We start from the raw sequence: 20508 nt of genomic DNA, 5'->3' as shown, positions 1-20508 counted from the left end.
AATAGAGAAAGTTTCAAGAGCTCGTTTTATCACTTTTTCCTAAATGCTCTGCCTTACATTACTGTTTTATCACCTCACGTCTTCATCCCTTTGCAGGAAAGTAGCTCTGCACAACACACAGCGTCCTGTAGTGTACTTTATATCATCACCGAAAGTATACTTATAAAACTGTTCAAATATCAGCGATTGCATAAGCACACACTGCATTATACATGTGTTATTTAACACCCTACCTTGGTATAATGATCCAAGATGGAGGAGGACTAATAGCCACAGTGATGGAGGATTTGCTTTTAATTGTAATTTGTGCTGTTAACTCTCCTCAGAGCCGGAGCAGCGATGGCCTTTCACGTCTTCACACCTCCCTGTTTCCACCTGAGAGAAAATTGCACAAGCGTCAATTCAAAAGCACAGGAATCAATATGACATTTCCAGCAGCACATTTAGACTTCCTAATACACAAATACACCAGACAGATCAGATCAAGAAGTCTGTCTTATGCAGCAAGGCTCTCTGAAGGGCTTGTGTTGTTTTCACAGGGCGTCTGTGTAGAAAAGTCGGCTTTTATCTGAATTCAAAAAGAGACAAGACGTTGCTAAATAATTTGATGCTAATGAAATCAATCACGGCAGCTCATTTATTTTTTTGCTTTAATGTACGAGCGTCTGATTTTAGCATTGACGGAGGACGTCTCTCTCCTTCTTCTGGAGGCAAATAGAAGCATGCAAAGCTGAGTTTTTCCTCTTTTCCTTGGCGCAGCAGCTGTTATGTTTACAATTTTTGCCAGCCCGCTTCACAGATGTTTGACACCGAATGAGTAATTATCGATTCTCATAATCATCAGTGTCACGGCTCTGATCCTCACAGCTTCTCTCTTCGCCCATCCCTCCGATTGGCAGGTTCAAAGCACTAAGGCCTGACAACCACTGACCTTTCCCACTGTGTGCATCTTTTATCCAACAGAACTAATCATGCTTTTCTAGTGCTTTAGATGGATATGGGAAGGCAGAGGGCTGCGATGATGAGAAATGTCAAGGTCTTACGGTGATCACATTTTGGTCTGAGATTGGAATATGGTGTTATAGATCCTTTGCTTCCACTGAGAATCATTTCCTATGCGATATAAGGTGCTAATTTCCCAAATCTGCAAAATCCCAAACACTGCTGAGGTAGGTAGCGAATATAAATTATGCAAACTGCAACATTGCAAGCATGCTGATTAATAAGATATAGAGGCATCACATGCTTGACCTTTTTTGCAACAAATCTCACCTATACATTTTCTGACAGTATTAGAAAAGACAGAGCAAGCACTTCTGAATATACAGAATGTTCTGCTGCACCAACACCTTGATACGTTTGATGTCGCAGCAGCTGTATCTCACATTTTGCTGCAGAGTTTCATGTCTTGAAAGTGTGCCTGATTTTGGCTTTGTCGTTTGGGTTTCACTGGCCATTGAACTGTTAGCAGAGGAGAGAGCAGCAATAGCTGTCGGGGCACTTTGTCATGGCTGCCACACAGTGTAAATTGATGTCGGCGTTTGACAGAAACTAGCGACCGCTCATATATATCGCTCGGACTCGGTTGATTCATCGTCTGGGAGTCTGCTATTGATGGTTATGGATAAAAATAGTTAAGTATTCGTTACACACCTGATTCAGAGTGCGACCAATATTGTGCCACCAATAAGTATACCATTCTTTACAGTACAGTGGGTTAAACATTCCAATTCCCCTGAAACCATATTAAATAGCTTCTGTTGCAGAGGGACTGTGGAATGTAGAGATAGATTAAAAGAAACAACCCAGAGGTCCATTTTCATAATTATGTTTTGGTGCCAAGCCCGACTGCTTGGCTAGCACTCTCGGAAAGGGAGGGCAGGGGGGAGAGGGAGAGAGAAAGCATAGAGGAATCAATATTTCAGTTGAAACAGCTCGAGAACCTTTTTCTTTTTTCAGTGGGGGAAAAGAATGTAGAGGAAGTGTAAGAGAGGCAGTCTGACCCCTGAGGCAACAGTGGCGGCTTGAGCAGGAGGCAAAAGATGTTGTAAGATGGACAAACTACAGAACTGCCTACATGGGAAACACTCCTTTTTGTACTCGATGGTTCTGACCACCCCGCGCTGCAGAGCGCTCGTAGCAAAATGAAGAGAAATCAGTCTGGTCTGCCTCAGTCTCTCATGACTGAAGCGCAGCAAAGCAGCGAGACACTGAGGCCGGTAGGAAGTGTGAATAGTTGCCCTCTGCCTGAGGGAAAGTGAGTCAGCCATTTGTTACCCTCTCCCCTCCTTCTTTAGTGCCCTGTCATTTACAGCAATGTGAACAAGATAATCCAATATCTGCGGCTCTAAACTGACACTGTAAGACACTTATCTACAGTACATACACATATACACACACACACATATCCCCTGTCCCAAGTCAGTTCTGTCCAGCTAAATTTATGATTTGTTTATATTGCTTTCAATTACCTCTGTGTCCCTTGTTGAGCTCAATAAAAGGTTATATTGTGGATATTGTCCTCTAGGTGCCCATCCTGTCCTCCTATGGCCGTCTTCGTTTACGCATTCAGATTCCAATGTAAATAATTCATAGTGTGTATGGTCACTCCAAAAATGAACAAGTGCGCAACATTAAGCGCCAGAAAAGAGCAAACTACCAAAGTGCACACTGCTGCAAACAGATTGCCAGTGTCGTCTCCTGTATTACATCAGGTGTCTCCACTCTGTGAAGTGAGTGTTCGCTACTTCTCTACTTGTCTGGGCAGTGTTTTCATCCACCCCTTCTCTCTTATACAATTCTAACCTCTCCGTGCAATGCATTGATGCTTCACCTCTCCAGCAGCCGGGAGCAAATTATCATATTCATCAAGAAGCCAGCCATGGCATTAGCAGGGATACCCGAGCCTCAGCTGCAGCTCTGCAGAAAGAACCACTGTAAATCACAGTGTCAGCCTGTCATGCCAGCTCAGTCATGGCTTTCACAGAGACCATGATGTGTTTGTGAAGTGGTGATTCTGTTCAAATTACAGCTTTGATTCAAAATCATATATAGACTCAAAAGAAAAGAAGAAAAATTGCAAAAAGAAATTGTTTCTCGAGGATCTTTTGATCAAAATGAAAAGGTAGTAGTGACGGGACTTTGTATTGTAAGGCTAAGAATTGCAAATGTCTAAAAGGCCGATTCTGTTGGATAAGCAGAAAAACAAGCAAGACAGAAAACTTGAATTGTCATTTGTGGTTACGGTTGACAAACTGAGTTATGGCCCAAAGATTTTAATGCAGAGGGAAGCAAAAGAAATCCACATCTAAATGAAATAGCAATTAAACCAAGCCATTTCAAACCACAATCGTTTACTGCATCATTTAATTAAGTCCGTAACGTTTACATTTTCTACAACTGTTACAGAGTGACGGTCGATATTGCAATTTTCTGACTCGCTTTGAGAAAACAGCATTTTGATTACTTTGTTACCTTGGAATTTTGTAAGGCTGAATTGGAATTTTATTGATAAACAAGGTTCTGGCATTCAAGCTGTGTTTTTTACCATCATTATTTTGTGTTGAATCTTTCAGAGCCAGTTTTAATTTTGTTTGGTTCGTGCCAAGTCCTTTTCTGGTAGCTTTCCTTTCAGTTTTAACCAAAAAAATGTCAAAATCCTAAACGGTTGTTTTGCTTTGGAGTCTGTGATCAACCCACTTCAGAAGCTGCAGATGGTCTTTGCTGACGCAGTGAAAGGACGGATGTATAAGGTCTAACTCTGCATGCAGTGAGCGCAAACACGAGTGCAGAAGCTGCACTCTATTAAAAGTAGTGCTGTCAAAAACAAGCTTAATCACCGAACACGCTGAGGAGCAGCATTAAACACATTACAGAGTAATTAATGTGGAAGTCATTTTCCAGTGGAAGAAAGTCATGGCGTGTGAGTGTAATCACTGTTCTACTGATGGGACTGTGTCATCCCACACCTGACCCCCCCACACCCCCTGCAGGCACATGCACCTGCACGTGCTCCTATTGTAAAGGGTTCGGTCAATGGGGGATGTGTTCAACTGCTGGAGAAGCCTGGTGAAGGATTCACTGACCGTATGGAACTGGGTCACTGAACTCCCATGTTGCCGTCAGGGAGCCTTGGTAGATGTCTTAACATAATTCCAAGGCCACTTACAGTTTAGCATCAGAGGTTGTGTACTAAACGTTACACGTTTTGATGAAGGTAGCGCTCACACTCTGTTTGATTTGATTTCCATTTGAGTTTTTTTCTGGAGCATTTGTTGAAATGCACAAAAGTAAACCTGTACTTTATTTAGAATAGTATATTTCTATATTTCCCCATATCAAGGTTTTCTTGTGATTAAACAGTATTGTGATATTGAATGTCTTGAATACTGTATATCCACATATTTACATGAACCTATTCACAACCCCACTTTATTTGTAACCCTTTTGATCTAATGCAGGGCTGCATCCTTGATTGTTCATAAGTGGGACAACTCCATTTCATTTCAGGCTATTATAGGAATAATAAGAGACACTTTGTATCTGTGTCTGCATTTGTACTAGCGACCGCCTCTCTATCTGTGGAGTTGAGTGTGTGTGTGAGTGTATGTGTGTGCGTGTGTGTGTGTGTGTGTGTGCGCATAGAGGAGGGTAGAACTGTATTCAAGTCAGCAACATATTAGTGAACCTGTCACTTAGTAAACAGTGACTTAAACTCATTTCCATTCCGAGTTAGGAAATGTAGAGAGAACTCCTAAGTGCTTTAGAGTCACTCACAATTTGGGTCCACTCCATCTCTCAGGCAAGGGGTGGGTGGGAAGACGGTGGGGGGGAGAAGGTAGCAGTGGGAGCTATTAAACAGCAATCTGTAATCAAAGTGACTCACAGACACATTCTCTAATTTCTGTTTATGTTGTAACCTCAATTTACAAGGCAAAGAAAGACGTGATTATTTGATTGTCTTATTATTATTATTGTTATTATTATTAGTATTATTATTATAACTATTATAATAATAATGGTTATTATTATTATTATTATTATTATTATTATTATTATTATTATTATTATTATTATTATTATTATTATTATTATGTTGATTAGTTTGACTTGGAATTAGATATCCAGCAATCGAGAGCTGCCTTCATCTGAGCGAGATCCAACATCACCAAGATTATCACGGCGTAAAAGCTTGAAAATCTATTGCTTTTGTTCTTGTTATTTAACACTTTGTTGAATGTGCTGCAAGGCCTACTGTTCCTTTTGATGCTGTTGCGAGCCCGGTGGGCATTCTTCCTGAGGCGATACGTGCCTCACTCCTTAATAGCAATTGATTTTCAAAGGCGTGGTTCATAGTCAGTCGCAGCAGGTCCGCAGCTCCCGGTGCTGAGAATCCCCCGGGGACTCGAACCTCACACGACCTGAAGTCATGCACCTTAAGCTGCCACTGTCACCTCTAGTCCATACGTTGCATGTGCAGGCGTCACTGCTGGGAGCCGACAGCTCATGACTAAAACAAATAGAAGTGCTCTCCGCAAGGGCAGCTCTGTAATTGTTTCACAGTCTGCATACTGTATTCCCACGTTACATGTTCTGCTCCATCTATGCTGACAGATTGAATTGTTCGCTGTGTGTGTTAATGTACTGTATGTATGTGTGTATGTATCTGTTTAAGTGGTAGAGAGGCAAAGAAGCAGAGGAAGATTCTGGTTCTTCTGTGCATCTGAAAGAAATGGTTTTGCTTGTGTCAATAAACCCCACTTTAACACCATAACTTCAAGTAAACATCCTGAAAGAGTTTTAAATATAACAAAGTGCCTCCATCTTATATCACATAAAAGTAATCCCCACTGATTGCCTCTTCCACCACCATCCTTCTCCTTCTCAGGTCGGCCTCCTGCCTCTTCTCTAGGAGGGGCTGTTGTGCCCGGCTCCTTGGCTGACACTAGCTCCGTTAGTCAATCTTGAGAGTTAGTAACTAGAGGGGTGATTTGTGTGTGTTGGGGGGGTTACAGACTGTCAAGTGTGAAGCAAAGGGAGTCTTCCTCTCGCTCGGCTTTCCTCTGTTTTGGCATGGCCGCTCTTTGGAAAGTGCTCGCTCCAGCTCCAGCTCGACTCTGGAATCCAGACGGATCAGTGAGCTTGGGCCTACGCTCTCCTGTAGATTGACAGGGGAGCATCGCTGAAGCACTGGTTTACAACCAAGATGGCTGACGCTGATGGCAAGAAGTGTCTTTGATCTGAAATCTAGACAGTTTTAAATTAATCTAACTTTGTATTATCTGTAAAACATCAACTTAATGCTACATGCTATAGTTAGTTTACACTTTAGCCCCTTTATAGCAGAATGTCCCATGTTTTGTTGCTGTGATTGGTTGTAGGTATTCTCTGCAACACTGATTCAAGTCCCTCTGAAATTGAAAAAGAACTGAGGCAATGACATAGACATGAGCTATCAAATAGATTTTAAAGTGGAGTTCAGGACATATGAGAAGGTGGAACCAAGCGGAGATCCCTGAGATTACATGGACAAAATATACACTGGATGTAGACAGTGCTAAGGAGCACGTGCTAAGATGTTATTTAATGTAAAACATTATCAGTCCTTTCTGGCAAAAGATCTGAGGTTCTCACTAAATTCCCCCCCGCCTGAAAAAAAGGACACAGTCAGATCTATTTTCAGTTACTCAGCTCCATTTAGGTGATTTAGATAGAATACACGAGAATGGCTGTCTCTCCAGCTGCAGTGGAAACCTTCATCAAATTAGAATTGAAGTGATTATCCAGGGCCCGAGCAAAGGGACAAAATCAATAGTTCTTTGGTCATGGCTAAAATGAAGAATTGGCATTCAACAGGGCTTTCTCTCTCTCTCTCTCTCTCTCTCTCTCTCTCTCTCTCTCTCTCTCTCTCTCTCTCTCTCTCTCTCTCTCTCTCTCTCTCTCTCTCTCTCTCTCTCTCTCTCTCTCTCTCTCTCTCTCTCTCTCTCTCTCTCTCTCTCTCTCTCTCTCTCTCTCTCTCTCTCTCTCTCTCATCCTTGACCATATCAGCATTAGACTCGCACGGTGTATTCTCCAACCTTATTTTTTCCTTCACTCTTTTGAGGAAAAATAACCCAAAACCTCAAAGGAGAGAAGCCTCCTTAGATAATTGCAATTAGTAGTTTTGGCTGGATGTTGCAGTGTTGGCTCGGGCCCAGCTCTCTGTTTTTGGAAAGAGCGAGTGGGAGTGTGCCTGGTGTGCATGTGTCCAGCCTCCAGAAAGCCCTCTGCCCCTTTGCCTCACAGGGGCCCACTGCAGCAGTCGGGGGGCCGCCAAGGGCCTGAGCAGAAAGGGAACTATGTAAGTGAATAAAGAGAGAGAAAAGAGATTTGCTCTCTCCCATTAAAGTAGTTCAATTATATTGTAATTGGAAAATAGCTGAATGGGAAAAGTGGCCCACCTTATCCTACCTCTCGAAAGCCAGCTACTTAATGGAGATGCAGTAAATGGTGCATTAAAAGTTTTTTTAAGGACATTTTCATTGTGATTTCACTCTAAGCCCCAAAACGTCTTTAAATAATTAAGGGTTGACTTGGTCGCCCCGTTCTTACTGGAAGTAGTTTTTAAAGGCAAAATTTGAACATAATTAAGGTTCTGGGGAATTCTCTGTCGAGTTTACAGTAACGTAAAGCAGAAAGTGAATGCAGAAATCTTCAATCCTGCTGGAATTGTCCTTTAAATTATGCTTTGTTTTTTCAAAGTGATCCTCTGTGAGCACACAGACTCTCAGCCACAGTGATTCACTTTGTCACACACGCACACACACACACTGCTTCACATAAAGGACTGCAATCCATCAATGTGCTCATTGCTGTCATGTGTAAAGAGACGGGGCTTTAAGCAAGAGTCCTCCAACACCAATTTGATTTACCTCAATTTGCCTCAAACAGAGACATGTGAGCTCTAGAAGTGCTAATACAGACTGGCACCTATTTCTGCCAATAGGCATGTGTCTGTTTAGCTCAGTTTCCAAGCCTGGATTCATGTTGAAATCTGATTTACTTAATGATCCTATTAGATTATATAGAGTTTGAAGTTATGAAAATTAACTGTGCAATACAGTGATGCTCTGGAGAAATGATGACTTCATGTGGGAATTCATCGTGTGCGTGTATGTGTGTGTGTGTGTGTGTGTGTGAATGTGAGATATGCGGTTGTGATGGTTAGAAATATATTATAGCTGCAATGTTTTCCATCGTTGCTAAATTATTCAGCCACTGTGTACATTCGGTTGCATACAGATACAAAAATCAAGCAATCTCCAAATCCTGTCAATCAACTTTAATTAGTTTCAAAAAGTGAACCCTGAACAGGTACATTTTCAAAGATATTAGCGCGGCTCTGTACCAACATTATCTTGACAGTTCAGAAACTGACGGGGATAAGCTTGTACGGGTCTTCCATGAAGGAGTCGGGTTGAAACGTGTTGTCAAGAGACCGTGCCTCGATATAAAAACAGACATGATTTAAACTAAGGGTTGTTTCAGACATAAAACCCATCTGGCACTTTAATTATACAACAAAGCTCCTCCCTGCACCACCACGTCTGATACTAACTCAGGCATGGTTGTCATGCATCAGAGCCATGTTCGAAATGTCAATGTAATGAATTCATCTGTCTGTACATACGTATTGTGTGAACCTGTTCGTTTTGGATCTGAATGAATCCAATTACCTTGCTGCAACCGGGCCCTCTATATTCCAGTCTGCACTGTGTGGCATGACCATTGTTGACATGCATACCTCTCTGTAGAGGTTTACCTGTAATTATTCACAGTCTGTACAGTTAGCTTTTGGACATATGAAGTCTCTATGTCATGTCAGGGCTCTAGCCTAACTTTTCATTGGTTATACTGAGGGGTGTAACTTTTTTCAGTTAGGTGCACGAGAACATAATTTCGGTGCACTTCAATTTTCCACCTCCCCATTAGGCGCTGCAATTAAACATTTAAAGTGGCACCTTTTTGGGGTAGTTTAATCGTATCTGAGCTGCAGATATTGGAACAGCTTGTTGTTGTATGTTGTGTGCTCGACAAAGAGCCAAATGAGGCCAGCGCTACCAAAGTTGTTGGGTCAGAATTAGGCATCTTTCCGGGGACAGGGGGGACAGGTGGTGGAGCAGTAACCCAGAGCGGCCCCCAGCCTCCCTGGGGCCCTTAGCAAAATTCAGCGAAAGGGCCCTTTCATACTTCCACACCTGATGCCCGGTGCTCCCATTACTATCCTCTGTTCCATCTGTTGGTCTGAGAATATGAATCAACCTATGCAGAGCAGATTGAGGTACAAACAAACAATATTTACTGAATATTCAATGTAACATGAGTAAATATTAATGTTAAAAATAACATAAATAAGAAATCGGAGAAAATAATCAAATATAACTCTGAGCTTTTGCTTTGCAGTCTGGAAATTAGTACATTCTGAAAGTCCAGCATAGCCTCTCCTGATGTAGCCCCTGTGAGTTATAGATAACAATACTACTATTCATTCAATCAACATTACCATTTAAACTGACTCCATCTGATTTCCTCCAATACATTTTTTTATATAAAATACTATTTATGTGTCTCAGTTGAATTTTTGTCGAAAATTTTTTGAATTGATACGGTTTACACCATCTTTGTGTAGTATCTATGTATGTGTATCAGTCTTAAAACAACACTAACGTGACCATATGGACGTTTTTGGTTGCTGTACTTTTTCTTTTTCGTGGTGGACTGTGAGCTTGCCCTTTTGTGATTCTAATGTAAGTGATGGAGGAAAATCCACTGTACTTGTGCTGTGGAAAATGCAATCTCACCAGCTGGAGCTGATATGAGGCTTCAGCTGTCAAAATTAGTCAAATATATCAACCCCAGTTAAAGTTCTTTTAACACCAAATCCCATCTATGTGTTTCTGTGCTGAGCTTTACATAAAGAAGGGGATTTAATCCTATAAAGAATAAAACTCTGGTAGATAGATACACTCTTGATTTGAATTCCGGCTGCTGGCCTCAGATTTCCCTTGACTACATTTCTGGTAATTTTTTTGCAGAGGATCTATAGACTGTAAGAAATTGCATTTTTTACTGCAGACACTTTGTCTCAATTCGCATATAATTTCATTTGCAATTGAGTGCATAAGTTCATTCACACTATGGCAATATGCAGTGCACATATTTACTTCCCCCAAGGAGTTTTCATCTGCTTTTGTCTGTATGCTTTTTTTCCTGTCTTAGTTAGCAGGATTACGTACATTTCCACATTTTATTTTTGGTCCTTCCATTGACATGGAGGAGGCATGTTTAAGCTCTATACTGCAGCCAGCCACAAGGGGAAGAAGACAATGATTTGGCTTCACTTTTGGGGAGCTGTCATGTCGTCCATTTTTATATACAGTCTTTGTTTCAAATGCACAGGTGATTGTTTTAGAAATCTTAAACAAAATGTCATCTTCTTCATTGCTGAGTCTCTTTGTCGCTCTTGACCTTTAGACAAAACGCATTCAGCTCCAGGTTTTAACCATTGTGTCCTTTTTCCTTGCTCACTTTATTCAGGTGGCCAACCTCGCCTGCTCCATCTCTAACAATGAGGAGGGCGTGAAGCTGGTTCGTATGGCTGCCACCCAGATTGACAGCCTATGTCCACAGGTGAGGACTTATACAAACACTCTCATCCCACAATAAAGCACACAAGCATTATTAACTCTCCTGTTTAGCTCAGAGCCGCCGCCTCCTCAGAGAAATTGCAATAGCTCGCAATGACAGAGAACAAATCATAGTTAGTAGACTGGGAGTAAAACCTGTGAATAATGTGAAGGAGGACCTTGTAGTGCTGTTTCTCCGGATGTGAGCAAAGGAGGGCGTTAAAATCGATCCACTGTTTCCAAGTTAAACGGTAGGCCTTATTCACCGGGGACCCAACATAGTAATGGAGGATAGAAATGGAAAAGGGAGGCTGAATCTAAGATTGAGTATCAAATGTGCAGGCCCCACTCTATGTCCGCCTGCTGAGAGCCACTTACTAATAAAAACTTGGGGAGGAACCGTCTCCTGATACCTCCTAGCATACTCAACACAGACAGATTAAAAAACATAATAGACCCAGATTTGGTGAGTAGGGAAGGAAGGAACAAAGAAGAGGAAGAACAAAGACAGATATTTCCAGCTGTTCTGGGTAGAGTTTACCCAGGTCCCTTATCGGCACACATGAAAACACGCACACACACACACACTTAACAACCTGAGCTACTGTTGCTTCTAGATCATAGCGTCTCCCCTGCTGCATCAGATTAATGTAGCCAAGACATCATCTAATAAAAAGAAGTGATGAAGAACAGGGAGAATGAAAATCATGAAACTTCTGTTTAAACTACAGATGCCAGCTGTCACAGTGTTATGATTAAAGTTGCAAGTACACGTCTGTCGGTAAGATTTGTTTAAAAGACATTCTTTAATTCCAGCCATTTTAGAACTCGGAGAAGTGTGGATTTCTTTCTTTTTCTTTTATGGGCTTGAAGCCAAATGTTCTATCTTACGCAGATCAAAGCCTTGAAGTCAAAATACTTGCCTTATTCTCTTTTTTTTCCATTTAATTTCATCTGATCCTCTTTAAGCAGTAAAAGAAAAGGTGCTTCCTTATAATTCCATGCACACATTTTCTTTTGGGTTTTTTTCAGCTTGTGTTTAAAGGAAAATGCTTTTGATGTTTTATTATTTGTATGTCATATCTAACGACTGTCAAGCTTTTAAGTTGTGCTCACAGGTAAACAACAGGAAGGATGCAGGGCTTGTTATAACTCCAGAGAGCTTATCTTGTTGCTGCCACTTCTATCAGTCCTCTTGAGTGCTGACACACTACAAAAGAGGAAATAGGTTTAATAAATGTGGAAAAATATGTTAAAGTCACTGTAGATTTTAGTGTAGATGTATAGTCTTCAACACAAACTGAGCCACCAGTCAAGTGGTCTGAAAACGCTGTGAAGCCACTGTGTGACAGGGATGAGAGTTATCAATCATTACCAAGCATGGCCTCAACTAAAAGTTTATGTGCAGCGTGCGGTTGTCATATGTTCATAACTCTGCTCTTCTTCGCCTCCGCCCTCCGACAGGCTCGTATTAGATAAGACCCACCCACTCTTCAAGCTTGGCAGCCAATCAAAATGACAAATTGCCATCCATGACTGCAACACTAAACATCCTACGGAAACTTTAAAACCAACAATAAATTGTTCCTAAAAGAAAAAAGTTTCCCTGTGTAGTCGCTTTCTGATATACAGTCTCCTGCCATTATCCTCTCTTCCTGTCGATAAATGATTCAAAACACAGACATTGGACACAGCCGGGGTTTATAAACTTTCATTAAGATGAAAATAGGCTCTGTTGTTGAATTTCCATCAATGCCACAAACCCTGCTATGCTCTGTGATTATCATTGTTTTTTGACAATAACAAGTATATTGTTTTTTGATATTAATCATGATGGAAAGTGATACCCATTAGTTCAAATGAATCGTTGAAGTCCAACTTGAATGGTTTGTATCTGCTCAAGTACGAACACACACGTGCACACAGATTCCCACCTAACGTATTTAACCCTTCTAACCCCCCAGGTCATCAATGCTGCCCTCACCCTGGCCGCCCGCCCCCAGAGCAAGGTGGCCCAGGACAACATGGACGTGTTCAAGGACCAATGGGAGAAGCAGGTGCGCATCCTGACCGAGGCCGTGGATGACATCACCTCTGTGGATGACTTCCTGTCGGTGTCAGGTATGAGATTCTAATTCTTCACAGATTGGCTGATTGAAGGTAAACGGCTGTTCCTGATTTTTACCTCCCCCCGCAGTCAAAGCTTCATCCTTCAAATATTAAATTGAAGAATGAAAATTTCAGGAATCAAAAAATCCGATAAGACATTGCTGGTTCTTTTTTTGTTTGCTTGTGTTTTGCTTGTTCCATCTGACTTTCATTTGTATGTCATTTTCTCAGGATTTAAAAAATATGTACTTTTAGTTCTTTACATGGATTCAAAAGTAAAGGTAAATTAATACATTTTGCATGAGTTTTCGACAGATGTACATTTGTAAACTGGTTTCTCTTTTTTTTTTACATAAATACATGGTTTTACTATCTGAATTATGACTGTACAGAATAAAATGAACAACTCATTGACCTTCACAGGGAAACATGAATTATACACATTAGCACACAATGTAAACATAATGACAGATTTTCATTTACAAGGACGTTTACAAGGTCTTTCCATCTCATTCGCTGCCTTTGTTTGGGGCCTCCCTGCAGAGAACCACATCCTTGAGGATGTCAACAAATGCGTAATTGCTCTGCAAGAGGGAGACGTGGACACTCTGGACCGGACCGCCGGAGCCATCCGGGGCCGAGCTGCTCGTGTGGTCCACATCATTAACGCCGAGATGGAAAACTATGAACCTGGGGTTTACACCGAGCGCGTGCTGGAGTCCATCAAGCTTCTGTCTGAGACCGGTTAGTGCACTGTACACAAAGCTGGTGGGGCAAAGGGGGGGGGGGAGCTTTAATTTATTACACCGAGAAGATTAACACCGTATCCTTCACCCTCAGACTGTGCTTGCATCAAACATTTTGCTACAAGCCTTTTTGGCTTGTTTTTCTTGGTCGAACACACATAAATACACACGCTCTCCACTCGCATTAGCTTCTCAGTGTGGTGAGTGAATTACAGATGCACCTTAATTGCCTGCATGCCCAGTGTCCCACTGTTTCCATCTTAGCTCCAACACAAGCCCTCGACACCACCTGCTCCCTCCTCTGCCACTCTTACCTCTCATCCATTTTTCATCTGTTGTTTTTTCCTTCCTCTATCATTGCAAAGCTTCTGTGTCATAGCACATTGCAGGAGACCAGGTAGTATCCCCGTGGCACAGCAGATTTAGGGCCGACGCACGTCTCAGTCCCACCTTAACCCCCTTCCCCCAAAACAGATAAATAAAAGCTGACATTTTTCCAGCATATAGGATGGAAGGTCTCTATAGAGAGCAACGGCTAAACTTTCTAGAGTTGTGTTTCATGCTGGGAAGTTTGTGTGTTGTGTTGTCTCGGTGTATTCAAGGTCAGAAACTGAAAACACGTCAAAACCGTGGAGAATTTAGTGTTTTGGAGTATGAGGAGCTGTGCAGGTCACCAGAGCAAGCTGAGAGGATGGAGTTGGAATTTCTTCATTAACCTTTGATTACTGTGTTGCTTTTACCTTTCTCTTCTTTTTATTCCTTTTTCTACAAGACTTTACAGAGCATGAATCTGGTGACATGAGGACTGATCGTTATGAGATCATATGTGATCAGAAGTGGCTTCAATTTAAAGAAAACGAATAAACGGAGTTTACTGCTGTGCACATAATAGATGAAAGTAATTGGATAAAAATAGATGTTAGTGCTCAAAACCCAAGTGATGTCACCAGGGCTGAAAGGGGGCGTGGCTGTGTTGTAGAGACTTGAGGTGACCAGGGAGGAGGAGGGGTCACAGTGAATCACTGAAATGACAGCTGACATCGACAGAGAGGAGGAAAGATTTAAAGTTTGACAGCAACGAGATGATCAGCTGATTGTCATCATTGTAAAATGTGATTGGATACCCATTAACAGCTGACAGTCAGCTGATTAGGGGTGTGTGAATGAATGGGACATGGAGAAAGTCGGCCTGGTTAAATCTACGCTGTGTTGCATTTAGCCTGCTAGAACCCTAATGGGAGGAGGCGAGGTGATGGCCGGACTCTCTAACTGCATCTTTGAAGAGTAAAAGCACTCGACAACTGCAGATTAAAAGCTGATTTGGCTCCAATTTGTTGGCAAATTCTAAAATTTGCCAGTGAGTAGAAAGTGTGAACATGGCAAAAACTGCAGCAGTGAGTCAGCAAAGATTTGGACTGCCGGATACTGGTGCATGATGAAATGCAGATGGTTAGTTAGGTGGAAAGTGAAAACCTGCTGTTGTTTTCTACAAGCAGCACATACCACTGCAGACCTGGTAAATCCAACTCCATGACCACTTGTGTTACATTTCTCCTTTTCAAAATGCATCCTTTCATGCTTACAGACTTTACCTGCGTCCTAAAGGCTCACAACGTGCTTCACAAATTGAGAAGCAAACAAATCTGCTCCTGGAGGCATTTTGTTTAGAAACAAACACAAAAAGAAGTATATTGTCTAAATGCCTGTGTGAAACAAAAGCCTCACGTAGGAGCCAACATGCCCTTAAAAATACACCATTATGAAATGGTGTTCAAACAAAAAACGTAGGATGAAAGAAAGACACAATTTCGCAATTACCTGTCTACCAGAATCCCATCAGACAACAAATCCCTCCTTCACACTAGCCAGACCCCCCCCCCTCCGGTGTTACTTTCCTCTATTCTCACCCTGCCATACCTCCCCCAGTTTCTATCTCTCCCATTAGAGCCCATTTAGTGAGGCGGCGTGTCTATTGTTTCGCTCGTTACTTTCATCTGCCAGGATAATTGAGAGACACAATCAGCTCCCCTCCCTGCTACATGATGAGTCGCAAACAGCATTAGGTGAGTCACGTGCGCTCTCACAGCCATCTGTCTAGGTCCCTGTGCTGGTGCTCATCTCCACTCTAATGGACTACCTACAGCACTAGTTATATGGTATCTTAAGCACATTCTGTTCTATTAATGCATAATTTAGTTTAATTGATTGGGGTAATTCATTGATGAAGTACAGTGGCAATATCTCACGGACAGTTAAGGTCAATTTTGTATGACCATAACCTTGTCACACGCTAAGACTTTATAATTGTGCTGCGGTTCTATTAATCCTCCATGCAGTGTGAAGCATGTTCCCGGAGTCAGCAGAGCCCGGAAGCATTATGTCAGCATTACTGGGAACGACCCACGGAGAAGTGTTGGTGTTGCAGCATCATATCGATCGGACACTGATTTTTTCCTTATCAGGTCTTTGCCTTTTGAAGACTTAGATCCTAATGTCAATCTAATGGATTAGAAGAGAGAATATTACAATTTGAATGATTTATTCCATAGAGGGATTAGATACAAGATTACATAGTTAGATCCTGAACCTGATGTACAGTTGATGATGCTTTTTAAATAGTTATTGTTTCAGTCTACATAGTAAATATTAGTTACCGATTATTATTTATTATTAGATCTGGCTATGCACCCTCACACCAAAACACACACACACACACACACACTCAAACACACACACACACACACACACACACACACACACACACACACACACACACACACACACACACACACACACACACACACACACACACACACACAAGTTTTATTTACAACCATCAAAATAAGAGCAAGCACATAAAAAAGATCACAATGTATGATCTGTCTATGATCCCCTCAATGCGGTATAGGGAACCTACACACAAATGCACTGTCAGAGTACTGATATATTTAAAATATATAATTGATGCCATGATAATTAAATAATACTGAGCCAGGCACAGGCCAATATATTTTGACGATAATTAACAGATCATATGTGATCAGAAGTGGCTTCAATTTAAAGAAAACGAATAAACGGAGTTTACTGCTGTGCACATAATAGATGAAAGTAATTGGATAAAAATAGATGTTAGTGCTCAAAACCCAAGTGATGTCACCAGGGCTGAAAGGGGGCGTGGCTGTGTTGTAGAGACTTGAGGTGACCAGGGAGGAGGAGGGGTCACAGTGAATCACTGAAATGACAGCTGACAGAGAGGAGGAAAGATTTAAAGTTTGACAGCAACGAGATGATCAGCTGATTGACATCATTGTAAAATGTGATTGGATACCCATTAACAGCTGACAGTCAGCTGATTAGGGGCGTGTGAATGAATGGGACATGGAGAAAGTCGGCCTGGTTAAATCTACGCTGTGTTGCATTTAGCCTGCTAGAACCCTAATGGGAGGAGGCGAGGTGATGGCCGGACTCTCTAACTGCATCTTTGAAGAGTAAAAGCACTCGACAACTGCAGATTAAAAGCTGATTTGGCTCCAATTTGTTGGCAAATTCTAAAATTTGCCAGTGAGTAGAAAGTGTGAACATGGCAAAAACTGCAGCAGTGAGTCAGCAAAGATTTGGACTGCCGGATACTGGTGCATGATGAAATGCAGATGGTTAGTTAGGTGGAAAGTGAAGACTTAGATCCTAATGTCAATCTAATGGATTAGAAGAGAGAATATTACAATTTGAATGATTTATTCCATAGAGGGATTAGATACAAGATTACATAGTTATATCCTGAACCTGATGTACAGTTGATGATGCTTTTTAAATAGTTATTGTTTCAGTCTACATAGTAAATATTAGTTACCGATAATTATTTATTATTAGATCTGGCTATGCACCCTCACACCAAAACACACACACACACACACACACACACTCAAACACACACACACACACACACACACTCAAACACACACACACACACACACACACACACAAACACACACACACACACACACACACACACACACATACACACACACAAGTTTTATTTACAACCATCAAAATAAGAGCAAGCACATAAAAAAGATCACAATGTATGATCTGTCTATGATCCCCTCAATGCGGTATAGGGAACCTACACACAAATGCACTGTCAGAGTACTGATATATTTAAAATATATAATTGATGCCATGATAATTAAATAATACTGAGCCAGGCACAGGCCAATATATTTTGACGATAATTAACAGTTTACACTACAGATGTGGACACACAGATGTACACATCTGTAGCAACAAATCAACTTCTGCAAATTCTGGGACTCCATGCTGTTCTCAGTGACAGGTTGTATTCGTCGAGAAGGAGAGAACAGATGTGTTGAGAAGCAGAGGCTAAAAGAAAACCGCTCCAGAAGTCAACATGTGTGTTGACGTGTCTCTTTCAACTGTATACCTGAATGTCACATTTATCTTCATTGCTGAATGGGTTAAACAGTGTAACAATATAAAAGAGATTTAGTTTCCAGTAATGGTTTGTGATGGACACATGACGTCAGTCTGTGAATAGAGGCAGATACGCACACAGTTTGTATACTCATTCAAGTATTGTTAGAATTGTTCATTCTGAATAAATGTCTGTTCCTGTAGATGTTTGACAACGTGCTGAATGTTCTGGTTCATATGTGTTCATAAAGGGAATTCATTATCATTTATTCACACAATCTTTAAATGTTGATGCACAGCAACAGGCTGAGCTTTAATTTAATTTGAATATTTGATTTACACTGCATGTCAGTGTGGCACAGATATAAATAGTAATGTTATACAATATTTGATCTGCTCTAACAAGTGGAAGAGGTTTTACTTATAAAACCTTGATATTGAAACTATAGATTTTCAAAGTGTTAAATCCTCAGCATCTCTACATTTGTAGGATGGCACTACAGCTGCAATGATATTGTTCTCCTGCAGGTGGTCATGTGTGCAACTTGGCTGACACTGTAAATAAAGATGGACGACATGAGAGCTATTCAAAAGTGAAGCCAAAGTGCCTTATTTGACCCCTGGCTGCAGACCCCTCTATGTTCACAGACGGACATGAACTTAAAAGTCAAAATACACACCGAATACAATTTTCTTGGCATGATTTCTATCATTTAGATAATTCTTATCACGCTGATGTATGTCCAAGCAATTTGGGTTTTCAATAGTTATTTGGTGCTATAAAAATGGGTTGAACTGTTGTGATTGGCAGCTGATACTGACTCACAATTGGCCGAGTGCATGTATCGTGGGACCTCGAGACTCCAGCTCCACGCCCCAATTGCTATTCTGCAGACTCTGGCTCTAAATAAGCAACACTCTAGATAGTTAGATATTTTGGCTTCATTTCTGTAGAGTGGAAGAAAGTGGGAACATGTCATTAATCCTTATTTACCGTCTATGGACTTACATTTAGCAAACTGGAAAAATCTAAAGCATGCAGTTTAATGAGTTTATTATATTGCAAGTATGTGATTTAGTTGCAGCTCTCTCAGAGGTTTTGCATCTGCAATGCTGCTTTAAAAAATGAACTCCCACTGTTTGAAGTAAAACTTCATTCAGATGCAGCTGCTCCATTCAATTAAAGTCATGAACCCAAACACAGCAGCGTCTGCACAGATAAATAGCTGCAATAGACCCGTAGCCTACTTAGACAGGAAACGTAGCATTACATTGACAGGAGGATGAATACCCCCACAAGCAGACGATTTTAAAATGGCCGACATCCTGCAGTACTTCACCCTAAGCTCAAGGCTAGAATGATATAGTCTATACACATGCAGCAAATAGCCGAGCCTCGCATTGGCTGCATGGCCCTGAGGAGAATTTCTGTCTTACATTTTAATGAGGCCTCGCGTCCACTCAATTGTTATTGCTAACTGAGATGTTAAAGCAGAAATCCAGCAACTATTGATAGAGCCACGTTTCATTGGCTCCATATTTCTCTTTGATGAAGAGCTGTTGTGGTTCCCCTTCCTGTTTCCCTCTTGGTGGTAGTTGGGGTTCCTAAGGGCTACCATGCACATCTGATCTGGACCATAAAGCACCTATTGATCCTTGTGAACTTTTGCCACCCTCTCCCCCCTCAGTCACACACCCACCCACTTGATGTCTATGTATTTGAACACAGTCAAGGAGAAATCTGCAGCGAGGGGGAAAGATGATTAAGTGTACCTCAACACGGGAAGCGAAGATAGGACCACACATTTTTTTTTTTAGAGGGAACTGAGTCCAATTAACGAGACTCTACCAAAAAATCAATAGCTGTCACCGAGGATTTCACTAAGCGATTTGAGCAGGGATTTTAGTGGAATTCATTGATGTGGTTCTCGTTTTTTCCTTTTCTCAGTGGTGTGCATGTGTAAAACATTTATCCTCTGCCTGTGTGTGTGTGTGTGTGTGTGTGTGTTTGAGTCTTTGAGTTGGCTGTTTGTGTATTTTTTATTTGACTGCAGCTGTGTTTATGCCGGCGGCCACTCGTGCCATTCGCGGCCACTTGCCTGTGTTTTTGGCAGCTGCCACGTCAACACCGGACACTTATCAACACTACCTGCCCTCTGACCTTGTCTCAATTTGCCCATCCCTCTTTCTCATATTGAGTGTGGTCAGATTTATGGCCAGGCCAAATGCAGGCGAGCCAAGGCACACAACTCTTCTGTGTAAAGCTGAGCCATAGATTCCTGACAGACAGTCCACACATGGGCCTTCAGATTGAAGCATGTCCTTGAGAGGGAGAAAAATCAATAGCCTAATGGGAAAGTGGTTATGGCCTCCCCCCCCCCCCCCACCCTTCTTCCCAGTCACACTTTTCTGCCAACTAACTCCCTGTGTTTAAACCAATCTTCTCCTCAAAAAAGGGACACATTTTAAAGTCATCATTAATGTGGTGCCTGGAGACGGTAGATTAAAAATCTCATATATGGCCTAAGTCAGTGTGCCATTTAGAATAGCAGGGGGGG

At 41.6% G+C, this 20508-nt stretch overlaps 1 protein-coding gene across 5 annotated transcripts in view; it reads left to right on the top strand.

Moving 5' to 3' along the window:
- ctnna2 (catenin (cadherin-associated protein), alpha 2) overlaps nucleotides 1-20508 on the top strand; it is a 260226-nt gene that overhangs the window by 213827 nt on the left and 25891 nt on the right. For 4 of the 5 annotated variants that reach the window (XM_061092617.1, XM_061092625.1, XM_061092600.1 and 1 more), the window contains 3 exons: nucleotides 10576-10668; nucleotides 12629-12785; nucleotides 13317-13517. In XM_061092617.1, coding sequence (XP_060948600.1) covers nucleotides 10576-10668; nucleotides 12629-12785; nucleotides 13317-13517 — 451 coding nt within the window. The remainder of the gene's footprint in view (nucleotides 1-10575; nucleotides 10669-12628; nucleotides 12786-13316; nucleotides 13518-20508) is intronic. The other variant, XM_061092608.1, reaches the window with a different exon arrangement.

Source organism: Limanda limanda, chromosome 2, assembly GCF_963576545.1.
Source record: "Limanda limanda chromosome 2, fLimLim1.1, whole genome shotgun sequence".
Lineage (NCBI taxonomy): Eukaryota > Metazoa > Chordata > Actinopteri > Pleuronectiformes > Pleuronectidae > Limanda > Limanda limanda.
This window is presented reverse-complemented; position numbering and strand designations above follow the sequence as displayed.